The sequence below is a fragment of the Echinops telfairi genome, unplaced genomic scaffold (genome assembly GCF_000313985.2).
Source record: "Echinops telfairi isolate 266 unplaced genomic scaffold, ASM31398v2 ScPeMD7_7420;HRSCAF=8458, whole genome shotgun sequence".
Classification (NCBI taxonomy): domain Eukaryota; kingdom Metazoa; phylum Chordata; class Mammalia; order Afrosoricida; family Tenrecidae; genus Echinops; species Echinops telfairi.
In genome coordinates this window covers 53,858,588-53,879,729 of record NW_022111320.1, presented here as the reverse complement: position 1 = coordinate 53,879,729, position 21,142 = coordinate 53,858,588, and the positions used below count along the sequence as shown (strand labels likewise).

The following is a 21,142-nucleotide window of genomic DNA, read 5'->3' as shown; positions in this document are numbered from 1 at the left end:
CTCTCCCATGTCCCCCCGGAACTGTCGGTCCCATTGTTTTCTCCTCCAGATTGTTCATCCAGCCTATCTTACTTAGACAGACCTGCGGAGATAGTAACATGTGCAAAAACAAGACAGAGCAAAACCAAGCAACAAAAGAAAAAACAACAACAAGCCAGTGACAAAAAAGCAAAACACAACAAGAAAGAAAAGCTCGTAGTTAGTTCAAGAGCTGTTTGTTGGCCTTTAGGTGTGTTTTCCAGTCTTTCAGCCAAGAGAAACATAGATACAGAAATATTGCTAGATAAAACATCAAATATGCTTACATACGTGAAAGGGGATGTAAAATACTGCTAACAGCAGTTGGTGGAGTGAAAGACTTACTTGGCTAGTTCAAAGTGATCCGTTTTAAACCTCGGAAGTTGATTGTAGATAGGAGACCTTTTCTTATCCTTTAGCACTATTTGGATCTGAATGATTGGGAAAACGCTAATTGATTCATTGTCTATTGCAGGAGAAGACTGATATAGAAGGGACCTTATTTGTATACCGGAGGTAAGCTTTGAAAAAAAATTAAGTATTTTAAAATCTAGTGGTGAGCGCTGTGGTATAACGTTGGTGTGACCTCTTCTGAGCCGGAGAGCACATTCCTGCTTGTCCCTTTCAGATGCTCCTCTAGCCCGAGCTGATGGCGTCCCTTCTCGGGTCCTTACAGACCAGACTGGATTTCAGAGCCTGCAGAGCCATCTCAGAATAGAAAACATTTTCTAGTAATGATGGAGTCCAAACAGATGTCTCCTCCCTTCCCTGATGGTTTAAGGGCAAAATAAGTTGAGAAAAATCTAATGCATAGACTAGCTCTTGCAAAACAATGTAGTTGAGTTTTCACATCTCATTTCTAGAGTTACTAAGTAACAGGTTACTAAGTAACAGCCTGTAACTCTGAGTCTGACCCCTTTACCACTACCACCCCCAAAGTCTGGATTGCATACTGTGCCTTTAAAACCTAAATAAATAAAATCACACTGCCATCAAGTCAGCTCTGACTCTCCGTGGCTAGGTGACATTGACTTTCAAAGGCTGTGATTCTTTATGGGAGCAGACAGCATGATCTTCATTTTGGGGAGCGACCGCTAGGTTTGAGCCATTGACCTTGCAGTTAACACTTCAACAGCTACCTGAGAGGATCACCAAGGATGTGAGTCATTTTAGTGTATCAGAGTTCCTTAGAAAGCCTGCATCATTTTAAGTATGCTGATCTTTTTCATTCTTTATGTTATAAAACAAAACAAAACCCACTGCCATCCAGTCCGTTCTGGCTCTCGACAAACGTGTAGGGTAGAGTAGAACAGACTTCCTAGGGTTTCTGAGACTCAGTCTGCAGAAGCAGGCTGCCACATCTTTCTGGCTAGCCTTTTGGTTAGCAGCCAAAACACCTAGCCACCTGTATGAGGAGCTGCAAAAGGCTTGCGTAATCATGGAAATAAAAGCTAGCGGATTGTTACCATGAACTTTTTGATGCCTCATAAAGAAGTGCTTCGATATTAATAGATCAAATTCTTCAACACTTTGTTTCCTATTTTTCAACTTTTCCTTTTTTTTTTCTTAAAGCCCTTTAAGCTTCATTATTCGTCATATTCTGTATAAATCTAAAAACATCAACTTTTGTTAATGCCTGAGTATCTGCAGTATTTGGAAAGTGCTTTCCTGACTTTGTTGAGTCTAGTGCATCTACACTGGTTAAACCGTGAGGCGTGGTGTCGAAGGTGGCTTGATTTCACAAGATTCTTGCAAGCCCCCAAGATCAAAAGGAGGAGACCAAAGAAACCTCTGGGAAACACAGAAGCATTTCACTTGCCCAGAGTGGTGTAGGGGCTGTGCATTGAGCTGCAAGGCCAGAGGCTTGAACTTGGTAATTGTTGCTCTGTAGGGGGGAAACGAAGCTGTCTGCTCTGTAAAGATTTCAGAAGTCGCAAAGGGACAGTTCTACCTTGCCCAGCAGGATAGGGTTCCTATGAGTCTGAGTCCACTCAATTAAGGCACTGAGTGAGGAGTTTTTGTTAGCGCACAATAAGCCCGGGTTTCAGAATCACTTTGCAGGAACCACTTAGTAATAGAAGCGGTCTGATTTTGGAGTCAAAAAAACCCAAAGCTGATTCTGGTCATGTTTCTGTGTGACTTTAGGCACCGCGTTAGTCGTGTGGCGTTTGTTTCCTGCTCTGTAAATGGGGCTCTGTTAGCTCCCTGGGCTTGGCAGTACATAGGGAAGGGCTCCTAAGGGTTGTGTCCTGGGGCGGGAAAGCAGGAATGTTGTTATTGTAGGATTCAAGGCATTATCCCTCTAACTGGGGAACTGTTTAAAGACCCCTTTGGAAAATAATTATTGTAATGATGGCGATCATTTTTATAGTGAAACTTTCCAGCATGGGGAGAAAGAGCAATATAAAAAGTAAGAAGTGGTTTAGAAAGCGTCAGAGAAAACTAGCAGGATAGTAAGCCTCGGTGCACAGGATAGTTTAACAAAGGCTTGCTGGAGGGGGCAGATACAACATGGCCCGCTCAGTCCTCCAGGTTAGGAGTGTAGCAGGGAGCCCGGTGTGGCTGGGGCGGGGGCAGGAGAAAGGGACAAGGGAGACGAAGCCAGAAAGAGGCAGAGCTTGGCGGCCTTGTCAAGGACTCCGCATTTGCAGTGGAGGGTTGAGTCCTTAGAGGGCACTGGACCGGAGGGGCTTGATCCGACTTGCCTTTCATTTACATTTAGAAGTGCTTGTATTGTTATCTAGTTTAACCAGTACGTGTTTAAATAGTGAGTAAAATTGAAGCAGTAAATAACAGTTCTGCAGATTGCGTGAACAGTGACGACAGATTACCTTTGTGTTTTTTTTTTTATTCTGTTAAATCTAAGGTCAGCTTCACCTTACCATGGTTTTACCATTGTGAATCGACTGAATATGCACAACCTAGTTGAGCCAGTCAATAAAGATCTGGAATTTCAGCTCCACGAACCGTTTCTTCTATACAGAAATGCAAGCTGTGAGTATAATTGTTTTTGTTGTGCTTGGTATGTATACATCTGAAATGGGGGGCTTTCGTTTCATCTCATCATTGGGAGTTTCAGATTATGGTGAATACAATTTATATGCTCTTTATGATTATGAATCTCTTAATAAGACTGGTCTTGTGAGATCATAAAAACATGTCCTTAAAAATAAATGAATACGTAACCTGTCCTTTTAGTCAACTACGTTGTTCCACTTGATGGCACTCCATTCGTCTCCATTTTTGTTGAATTGTTGGCTGCCCCGGCCTCTGAGCAACTGAACTTCCTTTGGAAGACGCTGAGGGTGGAGACAGGTATTGGCTTTCTGAAAAGAAAGTGATAGCTTTGCCCGGAATCGTTTGTCTTTTTCAAGTTGCGTGCCTGCTGGGTACCAGCGCTGTGCCAGGAGCTGTTGTGCTCTAATGATTCAGAAGCCTGTGCAGAGTGAGCAGGGAGTTAAGTGCACCAGCCTCAGAAGTGAGCGACAGCTTCTCAATTGGAGAATTAGGATGGTGACCCTTCTGCTGTTACTCCAGGTCCGTACAGGCATTTTTTAGACTCTAGGAGTTATCGGGTGCTGTCAGCTCGCTTGGCAATTTCAGGAAAGCGCAGTACGAGGAAGTGCCCGTGCTTCCTGCTTGAGTGTGGGTCTGGAAGGTCTAGGTCTGAGGGGACGGAGGCCGAGGACTTCAATTGACCTTGACCAGAGCAACATGAGAGCTGCTTGTGGCAGAGCGTGTGTTGTAACGACTGTCTAAGAACTTGCTTGAGAAATGTCTCTTCTAATTCAATTCCATTTGAATCGCACTTGGAGGGGGGCGAGGGGAGAAGATGTCTTCGGTGTGAAATTGCTCTCTTTTACTTCTTGAGGGACAAACACCAAGCTCTGTTTCAAAGCCCGAAGCCCTGAATGCTTCTCTTGACATCACTTTTTACATAGTTAGCCAAGTTCTCTCTCTCTCTCTCTCTCTCTCTCTCGCTCTCGCTCTCGCTCTCGCTTCTCTATAAACTATTTTGTCCCGATAAAAGTGCCTGACATTTTTTATTTTGTGGACTATATTAGAAGTGTGGGGTTTGGGTTGTTTTTTTGTTTTGTTTTGAGCTTGGCAAGTAGAAACTTTATTACTTTTATAACAGGGTTACGCTTTCTTGCCAGCTAGAAGTTGGTGTTTAATGCCTGTGAGCTCAGCTGGATTCTTGAAACTCGTGCTAACCGATTAGCTTCAGGGGCCCCATTGAAGAGGAAATTCTGCAGAGGAACACAGAGACTTCTTTTTGAGCAAAATTGGCTGTGTTTTTTTTCTTCACAACCTGTAAGCCTAATCTAATCGTAACTCCTAGGGAAAATCTGATGGTTGAACTGACCCAAGTGGGAAATTGTCGGAGGCCTGTGGCCCTAATTGGCTTGTGGCATAAGCCTGCAGCGAGTCACGCTTGTGTTCATTTCCCAGTGAAGGTCCCTGTGGAGTTGGAAGTGCAGCAGTGCACACAGAACATTGGACTGCTTTAACCAGAGCTCCCGTTAGCTGCCAGCATTTCCGTGCCTGTAGTCTAATCATGGAAGAAATGAAGGCACATTTTTAAAAAAAAAGAAAAAAATACTAGCGCTGGGTTTCATTTTGTGAAAAATGTAGCAGATACCTCGAGTGTACCTGGGGTCGGAACATGATAACGGTACTTGCACACAGGTGAGATGAACTTGTAATGACGTCAGGCCTTAATCATGGGCGTGTTTATTATGTTCACTAGAATACCTTGGGGCAAAAGAAGTAAAATGGTCCATTTTATCTGAGAGAAATTTCCAACAAAGAGTTGAAACTCAGCTTTTTTTTTAATAGTTGCATCTTTATTTGAAGGTCTCATCTGCCAACTTCGTGTTTTCCACCCACCCAGGGAGCGGGAGCGGAAACGTTCACAGGGGTCACAATCCTTGGCTGAGGTGCCACCTCTGTGGGGCCTTGGTAGCAGCCATTGCTCTTTTTAGAAGCTTGTGTTGCCCTGGTTGCTTCCTCGGCAGCCCTGGTGGCCTGTTCTCGCTGGGCCTTTCCAACCTCAGCTTTCTGATTGCTCTTGGCCATTCTGTCAGCAAGAGCCACACCTGTGCAGGCCCTCTGGAATTTGACAGCACGGCGGGTTCTTTTCTTGTGAATGTCTTCCGATTGCCTCTTCTTGTGCTTCCTTCTGTAGAGAACAGTCCAGTTTATCTGCCAAGGGTTCCTCTCGGAGAGGAATGCCGGTTCACATTTTGCATTAAGAAACTGGAAAACCTTTCCATCAGTCCTGGCGTAGCGCCTCCCTTGTCTGGGGTAAATCTTGTACCCACTGACACTGCACAGCTCGCCCTTCATGGCTGTAGCAGCAGAGGGACAGGGAAGATGGTGAGGGGGAAGGAAACAGCTGTTTCTTCATGAACGGGACACTCAGCTCACCAGGCTACCCTATGCCTCTTGCTAATGGAGGCCCTGAATCTTCTCGTTAGGGCCATACAGGGACTAGTATTGCTATTGGGGGTTTAGAGCACCCAGCCTCCTTCCAGAGTGCAGGTGGGCCTGAGTCTGTCTGAACAGAGTAGGGGAGACCTGGGGCTGTGTTTTAAGAGCAGCTGCACTCAGGGCAGTGGTGGCAGGCAGTATGGAGGGAAGGTGTGGCCCGAGCCTCACGTGCAGGTTTGCGCTACCTGGTCTTAAAGTCTGTCAGTTCAGCAAGCTCTGTGGAGCTGTTCAGGGATTTATTCTTGGAATAAAAAGTTAATTAGTGTCTGCATGTGCATACAGGTAATTATACCTGATTGTGTGGCTGCTCTTTGACAGTCTGTTGTGGAAAATACCACCAAGACACCTGACCTATTTAACGCATGTGACTACGCCTTTGGGTCCAGCATCTCTAGTTACTTAAATCAGTCGGTAACGTCAATCTAATAGAAAATGAAGAATAATTTGCTTGAGTCTTTTTTTTTTTAATAGATACAAAATGCCCTCTATTACTACATAACCCCCCCCCCAAAAAAAAAAGGTAAAATATTACAGAAAAATGTTTAAAATAACCAAGTACTTAAGCTTAGTGACCAGTTCGGAAGCAGTCTAAGTCCACAGAGGAGCCCTGGTGGCCGTGCCACACCACCAGCTGCTCGGCTCTCAGAGAACCACGGGCTAGGCGCTCTTCCGCCCGGGGCTGCTCTGAGTCCACATCGACTCAAGGCTAGTGAGAATGTTTGTTTGTTTGTTTGTTTTGGTCTATGTCCGTCCGTGCAGTGAGGACTAGGGGAGGCAGTCGCTTCCGTCTTTACTGAGGAGCACGTATCCTCCCGGTACCTTGCTTCTGATTCCTAATTTATTGATGAGGAAAGTTAAGGCTCAGAAAGGTAGCAAGTTGTAAGTGCCTGGCAGAATTGGAGTCTAGGTCTGAGGGCCTTCGGCGCCCACGTTCTGTGCACCTTGTAGAGCAGGCTGTGTGGTGTGAGCGCAGCACCCAGGAGGCCCTGCCTGGCCCTGTGTGGCTACAGAGCACTTGGGATGGGCTCCTGTGGTTTAGGAGCTGAGGTTTTTCCCCCAATTTGAATCGTTTAAATTGTGATGGCCCCGTGTGGACGGCCTCTGTAGAACAGTGGCAGTCTGAAGCAGGAGACCCCTGCCCTCCCTCTCCTTGTGGCCCAAGTGGAAGTCCCCCAGGGAGGCTTGCATTAAGTTCGTATTCCTCCCGTTTCGTTGTTGGTGTTTGAGATGATTTCTAGCTGCAGAGACTGGAGAAGGTACTCCAAGCGTGCCTTTACTATGGCAACACTGTTGACTTGGAATTTCATTTGCAGATAACAGTCTATTCCAGGCTTTGCCATTTTACTGGCTGACCTTGGGAAGGTGACTTCGCCCACTGACCCCACACGCTTATCTTACAGGAGCCTTGTGAACGGGAAGCTCTTTTTGGTCAGGCACTTGCACCTAGAACTACTGCGGATGTCAGGCAACCCTGATGGCACAGTGGTTACCCATTGGGCTGCAATTGCATGGTCAGCAGTTCAAATCCACCAGCACCTCCATGGGACAGAGGCGGGGCTTTCTAGTCCCATAACCAGTCTCGGAAACCCACAGCGGGTTGCTCTGAGCCAGAGTTGACTCAATGGTAGCGAGCGAGTATAGCTGATATCTCGCTCGCTGTCTCTCTTGGACTCGAGTCACATGGCTTTTATTATGTAGGTACTTCACCCTGAGAAACATTGGTGATGGTTTTTATTTTGTTATGATTTGCTTTAAAGAGAGAAAGTGTTTTTGTTGTTTAAACATATGTCCTGTGTACTGATATTTTGTTTTTATTTCTATGTATGAACATTGTTTTGGTACCTAACTACCTGACTAATAAATTCTTTGCAGTTGCTAAATTTCCCAGAATACTAAGACATCGGCACATAAACTGAAGTATTCTTCAGCTTCTGTCCAAGGGGAAACTCGTTCCATTCAAGTATTTTGAAATGAAAATACTCATAGCGACTATCGGACAGTGTAGAACTGCCTGATGTGTTTCCAAGACCATAATTATTTGGGGGGGGGGAGACACGTGATTCGCATATCATGCAATTCAATAGTTCTATCACATCAGGAAGAGTTGTACAGTCATCACCACAATCCTTTTTAGAACATTTTTCTTTCTTGTGCTCCTTCATTTCCCCACCCTCCCTTGCGAGGACCCCTCTCCCCCTCGCAAGGGAACCATTAATCCAGTTCATGTCTCTACAGACTTACACGATTGTCATTCTTTGGGAGAGGAGAGGGTCTCATCTTTGCCCCCAGGGGAGCAGCTGGTGGTCTCAAACCTATCCAGTGAGCAGCCCGACATGTAGCCCAGTTGAAATCAGCTCAGTGGCCGTGAGTGTATAAAATGGTGGATGCTAAAGGGCAGAAGGGACCCTTTCGTGGACTAAATGAACCACGTGAACTGAGGTGGGAGCGCCTGAGCTGCTGCTGGCCGCCAGCCTTTAGGAGGCTCTTGAGGATGGGAGATCTCCGTGGTATCAGGAAGGCATTAGGAAGCACATTGGGATCGGGAAATAAAACCTTGGACCTGCATGAAGCTAAGACATACCAACAGCATATAGCCAGGTCCCCTGATGAACTACAGGTTAGTTCAGTATGAAGAGAGTTGCCTTCGACCGAACCAAAACCAAACTCCTGCCATCAAGTCAGTGCCCTCTCCTGGTGACCCTGGAGGACGAGGCAGAACTGCCCTGTGGTTTCCAAGACTAGCTCTTCACAGGACTAGAAAGCCCTGTCTTTCTCCCACAGAGCGGTTAGTGGTTTAGAACTGCTGATCTTAAGGATCACAGCCCAGTGTGTGAGTACGACACCACCAGGGCTCTCTAAGGAGAGGGAATAAGCATATCTCCCCGAGCCTTGGCTCTGGGGGACGGAGAGTGAGTCCTGAAAGCTGTAACCATGAGCCTCCCCTCACACATCTGGAATTCAAGGTTCCACCACTCTTGTGGGGCAGTTTTTACCCGGGCCAAGAATGCTCTAGGGCACCTGGTGAGTACTCAGGTGCTCTAGGTGCACCTGGTGAGTACTCGGGACCACCCAAGGAAACAAAGCCAAACCCCTCTGGCAGGACAGACCGCACACTCTTATCCAGTGATCTAGAGAAACCCTGTGGCCCAGAATCAGTAGTCTACATGGAACTAACCACAATGCGTGGAAGTTAGGATGCAATAGAGGATTTTGTGCTCATGAAATGATCGGATGAAGACTTGAACTGTGATAGAAAGTTCAGATATAGATTGTAAGACAGAAAGAAAGTATCCAAAACCTAAGAATAAAAATACCATGAAGCAAACTGATAGGTACACTTGGAAAAAAAGAGACAAAAGCATGATGGAAATGAAAATTTTATTAAAATAAACTTTCTACCTGAATTCAACAACTGGAAACAGCTGAAAAGAGAATTGCTGCTTTGGAAAAGTAAAAGAAATGTGACAGGTGATAGAATTGGAAAGGCTGACATAGGACAGATAAGAATTTTGAAAAATTAAAATCTGGAGAGAGATGGTATTTGAAGATGGCTGCGAATTTTCCAGAATCCATGAAAGGTATAAATCTCAGATGTAAGGAGTAGGATATACCTATGCATAATAGATAGAAATAGTAGGTACACATGGATACCTCCTGGTGAAATGTTAAAAGCAAAGAAACAAGCAAATCAAGTTTGATTACTTAATACAAGAACACCAATTACACTGACAGCATGCTTTTCAGTTGCAGCTATAAGGTTGAAAGCAAGATTGTTATTTTCAGAGAATTGAAAGGAAGCTATCAAGCAACAGTTCAGTACTTTAGAAGAGCAAAGTAAAGGCCTTTTTAAAAAATCATTTTATTAGGGGCTCACACAACTCTTATCACCATCCATATACACATCAATTGTGTAAAGCGCATTTGTACATTCATTGCCCTCATCATTCTCAAAACATTTCCTCTCCACTTAAGCCCCCGGCATTAGGTCCTATTTTTCCCCTCCCTCCGTGCTCCCCCTCCCTCATGAGCCCTTGATACTTTATGAATTGTTATTTTGTCATATCTTGCCCTGTCCAAAGTCTGTAAAGGCCTTTTTCAAACAAAACAAAATGGTTACTTCCAGCAGACCTTTCAGAGCAGCTCTGTCCAGTGCAGTAGCCACGAGTAACAGGTGGCTCTTCAGCTAGTGCATCTGAATTTTCAGATTAATTTAGCTGAATTTTTAATTCATTCCATCTAAATTAATGGAAATTTAACAGTGCAGTTTGAAAGGATGTAGCTCACAAAGGGGAAGTAAGATGTGGGACATTAAAAATGAACAAAAGGAGGTCAACAGACTAAGCATTGTCGGTGTAAAGCCATACACTCACTAATGTGCCCTGTGTGCTTGGTTGTCACCACCAAAAGGCGAGTGGTTTCAACTCAGCAGCCTTTCAGAGAGCTTTCTGCTTCCAGAAACCCTGTTCTGTCCTATAGGGTCACCCTGAGACAGAATCACGTGATGGGATGCGTTTATTAAAGACAATGTGAAATTAAAATACCAAAGCTGTACAAACCTAAGACATTTCAGCATTTGGAGGATAGATAAGCTGGTTTACTTTCTATAAAATCAGGGTATGTGTGTTCAGGGGGTTTAGGGTAACAGCTGCAAAACAAAATAAAAAATATATATTTTTTTAAGATAAAATATTTTAACTTTCAAACCAGTGTAAACCAGGAAAGGGATAAGAAGCCGGAAGAAGTAAAGAGAGCGTGTGGGAAATAGAGAGCCCAAATAAAGTAGAAACAAATACATAAAACAGAAAGCATAGGAAATGCAGAGCCCAAAATAAAAGGACAAAAATAAATGCGTAATTAAAATAAATGTTATATGAACCCAACTTGCCATTTAAAAGAGGATCAAATGTTAGGTAACGATCACAAAATTAGCCTGTGTGCTGTTACTAGGAAACTCTGGAATCTGGGGAGGTTGAAAAAGGTACAGAGTCAAGGGGCTTCAAAAAGTTTGTGGGGAATTCCATTAACTCCTTCCAGTTTTCTATATAGATTTCATGGGCCCCCTATCGCTACATTCCCTCTGAATAGTGGATGTCAAGGCAAAAAAATCATCCTTAGGGATAGAAGTCACCATGTAACAAGGCTCTTCAGTAATTGGCAGATAAGACACAATGTAATAAGGCTGCAGATTATATAGACCAACAAACAGCAAGCTTCATCTGATGGACATAATGATCCTTGCTTCCGAGGATTTGAGAATTTACCCATTTTTTAAAATACCTATTTGAACTTTATAGAAATTAACACATTTGTGTCACAAAGCGTATCTGCCCATATACCAAATATATACAGTAAGACTATGTTTTTTAGTTATAATATAATTAAACTAGATATCAGAAACATAATAAATATAACCATTACATTTAACATTTTGAAAACATTTTTTCTAAATAACTCATGGACCAAAGAGCAAGTTACAATAGAAAATATTTAGAATGAAATAATGAAAAATCTTTGATCAAAACTGTAAGATTCTTGCTGACATTGTATTAAGGCGATGTCTATAACCCTAAATGTTTATGCAAGAAAATAATGAGTTGAGCATTCAGGCCAAGAAGTTAGGAAAAATGATAAGTAAAGCTAAGTTTGGGCTTTGGTTAGGTGAAGTTGAAGGAAAATAAAAATTAGGCATAAATAAGAGAAAATACAGTCGCGCTGAGAATGGCTTTTGTCTGTGGCATGATTGATCGTACATTAAGAGCCAGAAGAGGCCCAGTAGGGACTATTGGGAACCATGTGTGTGTGAGCCAGGTAGACAACATACACTTAAAAACAAGTCTCTGAATGATGACCCTTTGTCTGTCAGTTTATTTGATAACCATATTCCTTCCAGACAGAGTAACAAAACTTCCTCATGAATAAATAGGCCTAACTGGATTTATAAAGAGGGAAACACTGCATAGATGGTCTTTAATGGCCTCCCCCCTCGCATATAGGCAGTGCTGCGGGCACACTGGTAGACCGTCCAGCTCTCTGTCTAGAGAACTGGCTGCACAGTCTACGCATACCTGCCCTGAGCACAAGAAACCCACTTTCCGGTCATTCTCCTGGGCGCAGATCATGTTTCTGTTACGCACCGTTCCTTCAGCAATGTGACATTTAATGATGGAATGCCCGAGAATATTCTATAAGGCTAGGTTCTGAATCATTTGAGAAAAACAGTCCACGCCTGGTTGAGAAAGGAAAAGCATTTTCTTTTCCTCTCATCTTCCAGCTAGTAGTCTACAGTATACCTACACAATTTAAAATGTTGATAGAAAGGCTGTGATACCATCAAATGTGTGGCGTTCACTTTATTTTGTAATAACTATTTGCTGCTCTTTACCAGAAACACTTTGTGCTCTAAAATGTTTTCTTTCATTCAAAAGCACTTTTGGAATCCCACACTGTACATTATCTTGGACTTCCTTTTTCACCAATTTTTGGAAGCCCCCTCAGATACCCTGAATTTTATTTTACCTTGACATTTGTAAACAATGTCACTTTTGAGTACAATGTATGTGTGTAAAATCTAGTCTCCAGTGTCCTGAAGGTGTTAGTGTGCTGCACTGTTAGTGCAGTCCGTTGTACAAGAAGACAGCCACCATAGCAACAAGTACGATTGAAATTAAACACATTACTGCTATTTAATAGTTTTTAGAACTTACCTCCAAATGCTTGCGAGAAGTGCCTCTTCATTTCCACTTCAGTTATAACTTTTCCTTTATACCGAGCATCAGTCTCTTGGTATAGAATATTTTTAATTACAGTTAGATCACTGGAAAAAGTAGGGAGATTCATTTCCATGGTGTTGAAAGTGCAGCTGTCAAATGGAAATATTAGTAGAAGTAGTATTGTGGGGTGTGTAGGGTGTTTTGTCTTGTTCTTGTTTGTAATGCTTGTCCTTTCTTATTTCAAGGGCAGTAAAGATGGTAGGTAGCTGTTGGCCTAACACAGCTTAAGTCAGGAATCTTCGGATTTAAAGCGCAGCGCAAGCTGTTTTTCTTGCAAGGTACATTTTTGAGTGGTCAAGTCAAAAACTCTGAGTTCGATCTCCAGACTGAAAGAGGAGTTTAGAAACAATAAGGAAAGCTTCACAGTTCCTTCTCTGGTCTTTGATTTCAGCAAGTGTTTCTTCCTCCGCCTGCAGAGAAGCAGGCAGCCTCCCCTCACTCAGCTGCAGCCTGGTGGGCTGGTACGCTTCTGCAATCAGTGAGCGAGGAGAGGTCGGTGGTAACTGCCTTCGTCGGCCTCCTGGGCCCAGATAAGGAAAGAGCGTTGCTGTTTGTGCTGCGAAGGGTGAGAGCACGGGAAACAGTGACTTCGACGCTAGGGCTGACCTAGTGACTGTCGGGGTAGATGCTTCAAAATAAGTACTCCTTTCGAACTTCTCGTGAGCTGCTGCTTAGCACTCTAGTGGAGCCCTTTACCAAGCCCCTCCTTACAAATATTGTAAATCCCTGAACGTTGCGGGGGTTTTAGAAAATGGATTCTTTCATTGTGCTTCACTAGTAATTTACCTGTCCTGCCAGGCCAAGGTAGTGCCGTCGGTGTGTGGTCTTAACGGGAAAGGCTTTGAAAATTGAGCCGCGCACCATCATCACTTTCAGACAGTTAGTGTGTTAAGTATTTAGTACTGGAAACTATATTTTGTTCTATTCACAAGAAAAGCAACAATTATCTGTTCTTAATTAGTCGGTGCTGGTCTTGAGGTTTTCATCTGGTGCTTGTTTAGTGAGGCTCCATGCAGAGAGAACTGAAGCGCAGAGTAACACGGTCCACAGAGGGCTGAAGCTGCTCCAGGGCCGGCAGAGCCGGCTCGTGTGACGTCGCTGCTCGGCCCTTGCTCGGCTCCTTCCGTTAAGGGAAGCACAGGACGAGCATTTGCTCCCAACGTCTGGAAATTAGACTGTGTTACACACGCACACATCTGGATGTCTAGCCTTTTTTCTCATGACAGAACGGCCCAGCTGAGACAGTGGAGCAGACCACCACCACTACCACCATCACCCCACGGCCATCACCCCCACCCTCCACCCGCTACGCCCATCCTGCCCTGAGGCCTCCCAGGCTCCTGGGGAATTTCCTGTACAACACCAGCTTGGATGACCTCTTAGTAAATTGGTAGAAAAACATGTAAGAATAACAGTTGCGAGAGGAGCGGGCATAGTTCTTATATCACGACCTAACTATTCCCTGGGTCCCTGGCCAGGTTTTTGGAAGCCTAGAGAACAGGAACTCTAATCTTAACACACAGTAGTTCCTTGGCTGCTAAGTGCTACCTGCCAAAATCTGTTGTTATCCCAACTAGGGGTGGCGGTGGTGTGTGTCACCCCCGTCCCTAGCCCTTGCCCAGCCCTTGGATGCTCTTGGGAGAGCCACCAGGCTTACTCTCGTGTGATAGAAAATTATCATCGGACAAGGCAGAGGCATTTTCCTTGTCACCTGCTAGGGCACGGTACTCCTGTAGTCCTATATTATTATGTTTGTGTGACCCTGCGTCTAGAGAGAATGTGCTTGGCTGTATGTAAAGCTATAGTCTTGCTTTTCATTTGTGCTGTAGAGAACCTTTGTCAACTACCTTCACACAGAACATGCTTTTATCGAATGTCTTTTTCTGCTTTGGCGTCATCCTCAGAATCTCAGCTTCTTCGCATGCTTGCAGAAAAGAGGTCAAACCTAAATAATGCATGAATTAAGAAAGGCCACGAGTTCACAAGATTGCCAAGTCTCTAGCAGTCAGCATCTCTAGAAATCTTGAGGGTTTTACAGTCCCCAAAGGGATTTGGGATTGTCTTGATCTGTGTGTACAATATACCATCCCAAGGGGGACCCAGAGTGGAGCATCACATCAACGCTGGCAGGTGGGTCTTTAAATAGGGCTCAACTCTTTAATCTTTGTCACTAAATCATTTTCTTCACACTTTTCAGTGGGAGGGCCTTCATTTGATAATCCAGGGGCATAGTTAGTTTTATATTCTGATTGGCGTCTTTACAGGAGCCCAGATAGTGCTGTTGGTGAGCATTGGCCTGCTGTCAGGTTGGCAGTTCAAACACACCAGGCAGCAGGCATTCCTTGGGCGCACAATGAGGTGGTTGGCTCCTGTATAGATTGACAGCCTGGGAAGCCCTACGGGAGGGCGACTGTGACTTGGAGCTGTTATGCGGCAGCAGGGTTGGTTTGTTATCTGCATCTTGACATGAGGGGGCATCAAAAAACTCAAAGAAAAATGGACTTCTTCCCCATTCCTTGTGAAGCCCACCTTCACTGCTCGTGGAAGGACAGTTAGATGCCCTGAGACACTCCTGGCTTTTCGATGTTGTGGGACAGCCCTCTGGAGGGTGTACAATAACAACTTACTCACTTCCAGCATAGGAAGAGCCACTTCGAAACCAGAATGCTGTCGTGATCTGCCGTGGTGAAGGGCGGGCATGCCCCGAAATTCCTACATCTCCATGTAGGGGATGTAATGGGGGAAATTGATGATTGAGAATATAGTGTGCCTAGAGTGTAAGTTCTCTTGGAGGAGGAAGGCATAGCTTTGGTTTGGAGATAGGTCCTTTGTGGCTTAGTTATCTGGTCAACTTCTCTGTCCTTGCTCATGAGTGACAGTGACAGGCCCAGGGCCTGTTCCCTGGCCCTGCTTAGCGGTTGCCCACGCTGAGCATCTGATATGCTGGCAGGCACAGTCGACCTTGGATGCGTGTCTGAGCCTCCACAGGTCTGCTTTTGGCAGAATCGCGTGTGACTCTTATCCTTTACCCATTAAGCTACCATTATGGCTTCCTTATCTTGCATTTCTTCTGCAAACACGCCTTTCAAGGTGTTTGGCTCTTTTTTGGCAGTTTCTTTGATAAAGTACGAGAGTAGACCGAATATGTCTTACTCTCAATTGTACTTTGCTTCTTCTTCAAAGGAAGATTTGTTTTAGTCAGTTGCCTTTGGGATATGCTTATTTCGATATCATTATGAAATTATTTCCTAAGCTTTCAGTTGAGGATCCCCTGGGAGAACATCTTCATTGTGTTGCAACATTAGACACTAAAAACTTGTGTGCTCCTCTCTTGAGCGTGATGTATTACGTATAATAAACCTCTTGTCATCACTGGAGGTCCTGTGGGTATGGTCCAAATACATGCGGGGGAGCTAGGACCTTCTTTATGTGAACTTTGTTATATGTGGGGTGTTCCTGAGCCAAGGAGGGAACAGGCACATTTAAAGAGCGTGGTTGTGTACGATTGCCATATATGGAGTCTTTTCAAAGCCCTGATCAGATTGCCTCGAAGTACAGCAACCTTTAGCTGCTAAGAACATAACTGAGACCCTGCAGTAGATCCCATTTAGGAATTACCTCCTCTGCAGATGGTGTTTAGGAATTACCTCCTCTGCAGATAGTGTTTAGGAATTACCTCCTCTGTAGATGGTGTTTAGGAATTACCTCCTCTGCAGATAGTGTTTAGGAATTATCTCCTCTGGAATAAGGCTGCTTCTGTGCCCTTCCATTAAGAGGTCAACGTTAAGCTCACATGGGAAACTGAACTCTAAAACCTTCACCAGATTCACAATAAAGTTGTTTTGTTCTTTTTTAAGCTAAGTTTATGATCGGTAACCCACCACCTAATGCATAATTGAAAAATCAAGAGAAGGGAAAGGCTAGGTTTAATCTGTTGATTTATGTCATGTAAAATATTCTGAAATGACTTGTTCATTGGGCGTTGACAAATCTGTATGTGGGAAAGTCTTGGCGTTCTAAAGACAACAGACCAGAGCTGCAGAAACTGACCAGGCTGGTCCGGTTCAGGGTAGTGCAGTCACATGGGCCTATCAGCAGAGTTAGTGTAGGTGGAAGGGAATCCCCAGAGTGAACAGCGTAGGGGAAATACTATTCATGATTGCCGTTCATTAAAATAAAGCCATTCATTTGCTATGCGTACCAATAATGTTCACCCAGCATGCACTGGCCACTGTCTTTTACGACCACCGACAGTGTGACAAAGACTGCAATTCAGTGTGAGCTGGACCGATAGTCACCGTCATGGCAAACAGAAGATACCGCTGTCAAGGATAGTGACTTACAGGGATCCATCCTTAATGCCCAGGGAGCAGCAGTCAAATCCAACTGTGTAATTGGCAGATCTATTGCAAATGGTCCCTTTTGAGTGTTGGCACGTGGGCTTAGGCAGGGCTTCATTCTGTTGTATGTGGGGTAGCTCTGATTCAGAAACAACCTGGCAACAACAGTGGCAATGGAAAACTTCTGGTTAATTTTATTTCCACTGAAAAGGGTACTTTTAACTTATAATTGTTCGTGAAAACTTCTTGTGGATTATTGACATTGATTCAGGGTGTAACAAATAATTAGCATAATTTGTATTAACAATGGCATTCATGATGCCCACGCTCTCGTGGTGTGGGTCAGGGTATCTGCGAGCTGGCCATGTGTTTGTTTGGGCTCCTATTTCTGCCTTCTCCAGAAGCACTTCTAGTAGCTTTAGGGCATTGCTCATTTGATGGCTCAACAAATGGATTTTGAGGGTTTTCTTTGTGCGGGTCACACTGGGAATTTGAAAAGCGGGGGAGACGTGTGACTGGCTGAGCCCCACCCCAGCCAGCACTCCCACTCCACGGGGAGTGGTGTCAGGCATAGGAGGGAGCTGCAGCTGGATTGGTTTTGAAGCTTTTTCGGTTTTTTGACGGTAATCATATTAATTCCACCTTTTAGGTTTCAAGGGTCTCATAAAGGTTTTTAAGGCTGAGTAGCCAGTTAACTTGGTTTCCATTAAGATTTCTTCACATTTAATAGCAGTTTGGAATGTATCGTGCAATCAATTCTGATTCGTAGCTTTTGTTGTTCTTGATCGTGAAAGAATGGTGCACCTGCGGCCCACTGCAATTTGGTAATAGTGCCTAAAACCGTGTTTGCAATAAGGGTGTGGAGGTTTTACATGTCCCGTCTTATGTTAAAGTTTGGTGGGTTCCTCCCCACCCCCCGCCTCACTGCTCCCATCTTGGGGCTGAAGATAAGGTGGTAAATTCAATAATAGTCCACGGTAGTAGTATTTCTAGATACCCAAATGGTTAACGCTCATTTCTCCTCATCCCTCCCCCCTCTTTGTTTTTCAAGTGTCGATCTACAGCATCTGGTTCTACGACAGGGACGACTGCCACCGCATAGCCAAGCTCATGGCCAAGTAAGTGTTCCCATTGCCCATCCAGTGAGTGGACGGCACACAAAGGAGCAAACAGTTTCTGTTACCAGAGCTGACTCACATATGCGTCTCTTCACCGTCCCCGCTTCCACCCTGTCAAAGACTTAGAAAAGAAATAGAGTTATCTGTAACCCTTCTACCCAAGTATTAGCGTTTCAGCCTGATTCCTCCCCATCTTGTTTGCTGTGTGCATTAAGTTGTGCAGTCATTGTACAAAGATAGGGTCACCCTGCCCCTTGCGTCAGCAGCAGAGTAATCCCCTATCATACGTGTAGTGAGTGCAGCACATCCAGTCTGTGGGCAGGACGTCACTTGAGCAGAACTTACTGGGCAACATGTAAGGGCCAGCATGCTACCCAGGGCAGGCTCAGCCTGACCCCAAACAGTGGTTCCGACTGGGAAGGCTATCCAGATTTCCTTAACAGGTGTCAGCAGTCAGTCACCTGATAGAGAAATGGGTCATGTTCCAGGAGACAATCTGGTTATCTGCCGCACTTTGGACTTGGGAGAGCAGTGGATCAATGCTCTGCAGGGTGCCTCGTTGCCCACACACTCAAAAACTCACCCTCAAGTCGATCTGCCTGCCTACAACCCCGGGGCCCCACGTTGTGGAATGCCAGGAGTGGAGATAAAGGGATTTGTCGCTCAGAAATAACGTGCCTGCTTGTCAGTGCCCATTTGTTCAGTCATGTCTTCCCATCGCACTTCTGGCGGCTGTAATGCCATTTTAAGTTCTACACATTTAAAAAAAGACGATTCCAGGAGATGTTTATAAAGAGTCAGACGCTATGTAGGAGAGTGAGTGAGCTTCTAGAACTTCTGGACCTGTACCATTTCTAAATTTGGAAATCTTTTAATTTACTACTGGCAGTAGCAAAGTTGAAAGTCCCTAAAGTTAGAAAATGTTGACTTTTCTAAGGAGAAAATCCCGTTTGTCCCTAAACTGTTCCTAACCATAAAAGCTTTTTGAGTGTTTTCCCACATTGACTGTAATGAGATGATTCCTAATCTAGCAGAGAATCTTGGGCACAACTGGGTATTATTTGAGAGGAAGGAAGAGACGTGAGGTTAGGGTGCTGTTCATAGCACACAAACCAGAAGGAGCCTTGTTGTCCAAGCTCTCTTGTAAGAGAATCCTTCCTACACCACAGCTAACACCTTGTTTCCAGCAGTAGTGGGCTTTGTCCTGTGGCCTGCCCACAGGTCTGAGCAGTGATGATGATTAGAAATCTTCTTTTCAACCCAAGCTCTCTTCGGGTAAGAACCGAGGCCAGCTGACAGCGAGCAGCCTTTGTGACAAATCTCTTAGGAGGTTGGATGCAGGCTGCTGTGGCTGATAACTAAGTTTAAATGAGCACATGGTCGTTAAGTCAGATTCTCGTTTCTGATTATTAAAGTAGTGCGTGTTAGTTGTGGGAAATGGCAGGGCGTTGGGGCGAGGGGTACAAAAATTAAAGAAAATGACTTTGCGTGTGTTCCACTGTTTACAACAGGAACAACAGTTTATCTTCCATCCTGTTGCTGTTTGAAAGCAGTCTCACTGTTCATCTACGGGTTGTTTTCCATCGTGGATATCTGATGTGCTCCATTATAAATACAGATTGATCCGATCTGATCGTCACATTCCAGTCATCTTTCAGTCCACCCTCTGCCCGTGGTTCTACATTCATTTTAGATCTGTAATCATCTCAATAAAGAAACCACGCGCTACTCCCAAAGCAGCAATTTTCAAACAGGATTCTTGCCTCATGGGAGATTGGACTGAGACTTTAAATTGGGGAAATCTATAAACCTACCCTTTTTTGGGGATCAAAGCCTGCTGTTCATGTTCAGCGTGTTGGCATGTTTTGCATGTGAGGCTAGTTCTGTAGGAAAGAAAGCTGTTTAAGACCTCAGCTGTCTAACCTTAGCATTTGCTAACACCCCACCTGTGCCTCTTGTCCCCCCGGGGCCTCCCTAGGTAAATTGCAGGGCAGTGACAACTGACACTGGGTGGCCTGTGGCTTTGTCCCTCCTCGTCCGCAGAAATAAGCCTTTCACTGCTCTGTTGCTTTTGCCTGTCAACCAGCGTCCCATCTAGGAAGCTCTGGGCTGGTTCACACAAGCATCAAGTTGTGCCGATGATGTCCCATGGCAGGGTGGCCTGGAACCTGCTGGGCAGACCTTAAAGCCAGCAAAACGGAAGCAGTGTGTTAATATTGATTATCCAGTCTAACAAGTGAAGCAGAGTGACAGATACCCACATGCTCACTGCCTGCTCTTAGTTCCTAGCATTTTGCTGTCAGAATGCCTCAGCTTGGTATGCAGGGAGAGCTGAAGACTCCTACCCTTCCTCACCCCTGTGACTTTCTTGGTTTAAGTATTTTCAAATGAAAGTGAGCTTCCGCAACACCGATCAGAATAAAGAGCACTGTCCTGAGCACTGGGTTCTGTATGGCTAAGACTGCTCTCGTGGGACACGCAGCAGATTGCAGTATATTCTTGGAAGGTAGCCGTCAGCTGAAGGGATTTTTCTTAAATCGAGTTCTCTTCCTCCAGTGTGGTAGAAGAGGAGACCCGGCGGTCCCAGCAGGCTGCTCGGGATAAGCAGAGTCCCAGCCAGGCCAATGGCTGCAGCGACCACAGGCCCATCGACATCCTGGAGATGCTGAGCAGAGCCAAGGACGAGTATGAGAGGGTGAGTGCCAGGGTGCTCACAGGGTAGCCCGCATGTGGCCTGGGAGAGACACCCTGGGGCCAGCAGCAGCCATTGTTTCATAGGGTCCCAGGGACTGTTTTAAGCCTGGCGGATGGGGTGTGAAATCTGAATCTCCACACGCATGATTTTCATGGGAAAAGAAGGTGCTTTTTCTCTTCCTGTACAATTCCTGGGGGAGGAAATAGTTTGGGGGTGCTGGGTTGACGTGCTACAGGTGGTCGCAGAAAAGCTTCTTGCCTCTTCACTTCTGCGGTCTCTGCTAGGGTGCTTAGGGTGCTTGGGAATTTGTATAGGTGTCACCTTTTACCTGTGAAAAAAACCCTGATAATTTTACCCTTTAATGCTGAAAGGAATATTTTTTGTGGTAGACACACAACTTTCCTTAAACATCATTTAGATCTCAAAGTAGACACTATTCTGAAATTCTGGGGGGGGGTTAGGGTTTTTTTTCTTTTACTTCTGTTGCACTTTCTAAGTTTAACTAATGACAGTCTTCCTAAAGGGGGCGCTTTGGTACTTCTGTTAATGTGATCACATATTTTTGTGAATCGTCCACTGTAGACCAAGCACTCAAGCAGTGAGGGTTTTTTTGTTTTTGTTTTGTTTTTTTAATCAATTTATTGGGGCTCATACAATTCATTACAATACATAGATCAATTGTGTAAAGCACATCTATACATTTGTTGC

General features: G+C 44.8%; 2 protein-coding genes across 3 annotated transcripts in view; one reads left to right on the top strand and one right to left on the bottom strand.

The window, feature by feature from the left end:
* DCP1A (decapping mRNA 1A) overlaps window positions 1-21,142 on the top strand; it is a 38,715-nt gene that overhangs the window by 4,492 nt on the left and 13,081 nt on the right. For both annotated transcript variants that reach the window (XM_030887620.2, XM_004715279.2), the window contains exons 2-5: window positions 494-534; window positions 2,885-3,012; window positions 17,673-17,739; window positions 20,296-20,434. In XM_030887620.2, coding sequence (XP_030743480.1) covers window positions 494-534; window positions 2,885-3,012; window positions 17,673-17,739; window positions 20,296-20,434 — 375 coding nt within the window. The remainder of the gene's footprint in view (window positions 1-493; window positions 535-2,884; window positions 3,013-17,672; window positions 17,740-20,295; window positions 20,435-21,142) is intronic.
* LOC105979738 (60S ribosomal protein L24-like) lies at window positions 4,879-5,367 on the bottom strand. The gene has a single exon (XM_045297656.1). It carries the CDS (start codon window positions 5,365-5,367, stop codon window positions 4,879-4,881), a length of 489 nt encoding a protein of 162 aa, XP_045153591.1.